This window comes from Limulus polyphemus, unplaced genomic scaffold (assembly GCF_000517525.1).
Source record: "Limulus polyphemus unplaced genomic scaffold, Limulus_polyphemus-2.1.2 Scaffold2564, whole genome shotgun sequence".
NCBI lineage: Eukaryota > Metazoa > Arthropoda > Merostomata > Xiphosura > Limulidae > Limulus > Limulus polyphemus.
Genome location: NW_013668174.1, coordinates 140,550 through 145,317, shown reverse-complemented (window position 1 = coordinate 145,317; position 4,768 = coordinate 140,550). Strand labels below are relative to the sequence as shown.

The following is a 4,768-nucleotide window of genomic DNA, read 5'->3' as shown; positions in this document are numbered from 1 at the left end:
TATGTCACGGTGCTTTATGTCTGATATGGATTTCAACCAATCAACAGTGCAGTATCAGCACTGTAAACTTTAGACTGAAGAATATGTCATGGTGCTTTATGTCTGATATGGATTCTCAACCAATCAACAGTGCAGTATCAGCACTGTAAACGTTAGACTGAAGAATATGTCACGGTTCTTTATGTCTGATACGGATTCCCAACCAATCAACAGTGCAGTATCAGCACTGTAAACTTTAGACTGAAGAATATGTCATGGTGCTTTATGTCTGATATGGATTCTCAACCAATCAACAGTGCAGTATCAGCACTGTAAACTTTATACTGAAGAATATGTCACAGTTCTTTATGTCTGGTACAGATTCCCAACCAATCAACAGTGCAGTACCAGCACTGTAAACTTTAGACTGAAGAATATGTTACGGTTCTTTATGTCTGGTACGGATTTCCAACCAATCAACAGTGCAGTTCTTTTTTGAGGAAAAATATCTTTATAATAAAATAATAAAGAGATGCATACTAATTTTAAAGATGACTACTTATAACATAATAAATAACATTGTCAAGGGAAAATCAGCACACATATAAAAACCAATGTAAGAATATACTACCATCATGAAAGCTAAACTTGTGGTATTTTTATCTAGGAAATTGACTGATAGTCAATTTTACACAAAATAATTCAGAATAGATTTTTATAAGGACGTATAAACTTTAGAGCATAAGTTACTTTTTAGAAATATTGGACAAACTGCATGAAAAATTATGTACTTGTGAAAGATGTTAATTTTTTACAATATTGGATGAGGCGTGGGTGAGCTTAAAAGACTGCAACGAGAAATGGGATACCAACCACAAGGTTGAAAGGACTTTCAAACATAATGTAGAGAGTGTAAAAAAAAGATATTTACTGGACTTTATTCCTGTTGTTGGTGTTTCAAATAGTAGGTATTTAAACTAAACAAAATGCTCAGTAAAGAAAACTGTATTTATACTAGGAGGATTATTTGTGTAAATTATGTAAGATGAAACACCTATATGTGGCCAGGAATACCAAGAAGATATGGCTACATCATGATAGAATGTTAAAAACCATGTACTAAGTTTTTATGAATCACGAATTTGTTGTCATGCTATCCCATTCCCTGACTCTACCCCCGTGTACTTTTGTGCGTGTAGTTTTGGAAACCAACATACAAAAATATTGAAAGGCCAAGTTTTTCAAGATGTTTGGTTTAAGAATGACTTTGCTTTCATTTGTTTAAGGTTGTTATAATGGAAATTCTGGTGTCAAATAATATGTAATCAGAGTGAATACAATAAGTGTTAAAAGGGCACCATAGAATATTTGACATTGACCTTTGATAAAAGCAAGCTACCTACATAGTTCAAAACTAAAAATTAACTTAGTGATATATATCTAGATAATTAAATATACTGTTCTCACATTTTTACTTATAACAGCTATGATTCATTGTTTCAAAAGTTGGATATTCTAGCTGTTAGTGTTATTTTTGGTTGTAATCCCAATAATATCGTATGAGCTTTGTCTAGCTTAGAACATTTAGGTTTGTCCTAAATACATATACCAAGCTCACAATGGAAAATAAAGATGATAGTAAGTTTTTTGTATGTAAAAAAACAAATCAACATTAGAATTTTTTAATACCTCATATGGATATGTAATTATGTTACTTCTCAACTTTTCAATAACTAAAAAATAATTCAATCATAAGTTTATAGGCAAGTATTCATGCAGGTTCTTTTCTGTCTCTGCATCATGTAGACTTACAGTTTCCATGTCCTCCCCATCCTCAAGACTCCTACTCTATGACCTATTGTTTGGATCCATCTTCTTTATCAGAGCTTCAACATAGTTGATCTCTTCTTCCAATGTAAAGATACTCTTCTCCTACTTTCACTTTCTCCTCAATCTGCTTCTTTGAGTCTTTTGCTTGCTCAACTTCTTTGCTATCTGTCCTCTTTACATTTTATTTCTGAGGCTGTGCATTGTGACCCTAACAGTTTTACTGGAAAGAAAGGCTGCACCTACCAATTTTCCACACTGGCTTTAATTTCTTCATTAGTAGCTTTCCAGATGACTTGTTTTTATTTTGGGGACTTGCTTGGTCAGGATTTCATGCTTTCTGGAATTAGACTTACTTCAGGGAACTGTATTTGGTGCATTTCCTTTGAGAATAAGTTCTTCGTACTTTGGAAGTTAGACCTCATCGGTAGTTATCTCTTCTCACTGTGGTTTCATACTTATACAAGTCTAGAGGGCCCCAGAAGATTTTCTCAACCTTGTGAGCCTCCCTATCCTGCTACTTTTCATTTGGCCCCTTTCTGGCACCTCCCTCTTGACAGACTAGCTATTGATGGTTTGAGAGATGAGTCATTTCAGGAACCACCCTTTGTCTCTGATCTTGTGTGAGCTTGGCTCTTACACTTTCCACACCTGTGGATTCCCTTCACAAGAGGCTCTTAGATCACACAGTTGCTCTCTCAGACTATCTTTCAGCTCTTAACCTCCACTTTCTAACACAAGAACTCAACTAAGAGATTTGCATGCTACTGGCCTTGAGACAACTCTCACCTAATTTTGCATGTCTTAATGTGAACTGTGCTGGTGCATGATGATGTCATCATGTGACAAAAGCCCTCCACCAATGTTCTTTATACTTGTTTGTCATATGTATGTTGTCCAATTTCCTTAATTCCTCAAAATGTTCAAATTGTTACTCAAGATAATACAAGTGCAACAAAATGCAACACATTTATTATTTATTACAGCCTTAGGAAGCATTTAAATAGTTCTAATGTATGTTACAGATATAGTACAAATGTCATTATTTATATTTACATAGTAATCTTTAACACATTTATTATTTATTGCAGCCTTAGGAAGCATTGAAATTGTATTAACAAGTGTTATAGATATAGCAACAATATTAATGTAGTAATTTTTAACATGGTTATTTGTTATTGCAGCCCTAGGAAACATTGACATTGTTCTAATATGTTACAGATATAGGAACAATGTCATTATTTATATTAATGTAGTAATCTTTAATGTTTATTTTTTATTGCAGCTTTGGGAAACATTGCACTGTTTCTAGTGAGTGTTATGGATATATAGGAACAATGTCACTATTTATATTCATGTAGTAATCTTTAACATGTATATTTTTTATTGTAGCTTTGGGAAACATTGGAATTTTTCTAGTGAGTGTTACAGGTATAGCAACTGTGTTAGTATTTGCCATATTCTTCCAAGAATCCATCTATTTGTTTCACCACTGGCCACGGCAACAGTGCTTTCTTACACTACTGTGTCTGAATACCTTTCCAGTGAGTTTATTTTTCTTATTAAAGCTAAATACCATACCTAAAATAAGCATTTTTTGAAGATTTTCTATAGATTCCATAAATGTGTTACCTTGAGTTATTCTTATATTTATAAGTTGATAGACTCATTAATGTGTAAGAATTTTTTTTCTGTGTCTACTATAAATGATGCATTATTAATATTTGTACCTTAAAATTGCATAAGTTGTTAGTTCTGGTTGCAATCTGAAGACTTTTTTTTAGGAAAGATGATTATCATCCTTCCTCTGTGGAACTTGAGATGTAACTTATCTGTTAAAGTTTCTTTCTAGTTTACAAGTTTTATATATGAAATGAAATTTAAGGTTAATAGCCTCTTTTAAGAATTTATCTGTTCATCTCTCTGTGTAACCAGTAACTGAAAATGTGATTATGATTTATTTGAAAGAACATACAAAGCAAGCATAGTGGCCTTCCAATGGATTTAGTAGCATGCTAATGTGTTGTCTATTACAGTGTTGATACACTAGGATATGCTTCTAATGTGTTGTCCATTACAATGACGTGCTGCTAATGTGTTGTCTATTACAGTGTTGGTATATTAGGAAATACTTCTAATGTGTTGATACGTTAGGACATGCTGCTTTACATTAATACGAATTTTTTTCTTGATATTAAACCATAGCAATGAGTGTTGATGTACCTAATATGAATTCAAGAAGCTGCATGTTCTCATGTTTTATGATTTAATATTTATTATTTCTTTCAGTTTGCTGCTGGTGGATTCTTCATTTCAATGGTCTTTCCCAATTTAGCAGAAACTGCAAAGACTATAATACTTATGTAAGTTGTATATATATATATACTTATATATAAAATTCAGAAAAACCAGGATCTCCAAATCAGTTTTAATAAGTATTACTATTCTGGGTTAAAAGCTCAAAATCTAGACTATTTTAATATTTTTTTAATTATTAAATATGAAGGATTTTGTACTCTTGTCTTTGGTAAGGATGTATAAATGTCCATATGTTGTGTTTAACTGCTGACACCCAATATTGACAGGGAATAATACTAATACTTGTTAGCAACAGCTAGAAAACATCTGAGTGAATAGGTCTTTCATACAAACAGCTCTGTATGTAGTGAGAATATGATGCCTATTCCTTGTCCATCAAGTGGCATTCCAAAAACAGGCAAGTTCAATTCATGTTGAACCTGGAATGAATAAGAAATGCTCTGTAGATTGTCTCAAACCACTGCATGTGATATAGCTTAGTGCATTTTCATAAAGAAAAAGGTATGATTGTTCCCAAAACAGTTTCAGTAATTCTCCAATTCTCTATCTTAACCCTTTCCAGATGGGTGATGGGTCAAAGGCCATGTCATTGCATTTGTTGACTCACATTCAAAATTTTATTGAACTACTATTTCATGAATTT

The 4,768-nt window shown here is 32.7% G+C and overlaps 1 protein-coding gene across 3 annotated transcripts in view; it reads left to right on the top strand.

Moving 5' to 3' along the window:
- The window catches only part of LOC111087739 (organic solute transporter subunit alpha-like), a 48,493-nt gene that overhangs the window by 11,360 nt on the left and 32,365 nt on the right, over positions 1 to 4,768 (top strand). For all 3 annotated transcript variants that reach the window (XM_022395477.1, XM_022395478.1, XM_022395479.1), the window contains exons 3-4: positions 3,199 to 3,350; positions 4,096 to 4,169. In XM_022395477.1, coding sequence (XP_022251185.1) covers positions 3,199 to 3,350; positions 4,096 to 4,169 — 226 coding nt within the window. The remainder of the gene's footprint in view (positions 1 to 3,198; positions 3,351 to 4,095; positions 4,170 to 4,768) is intronic.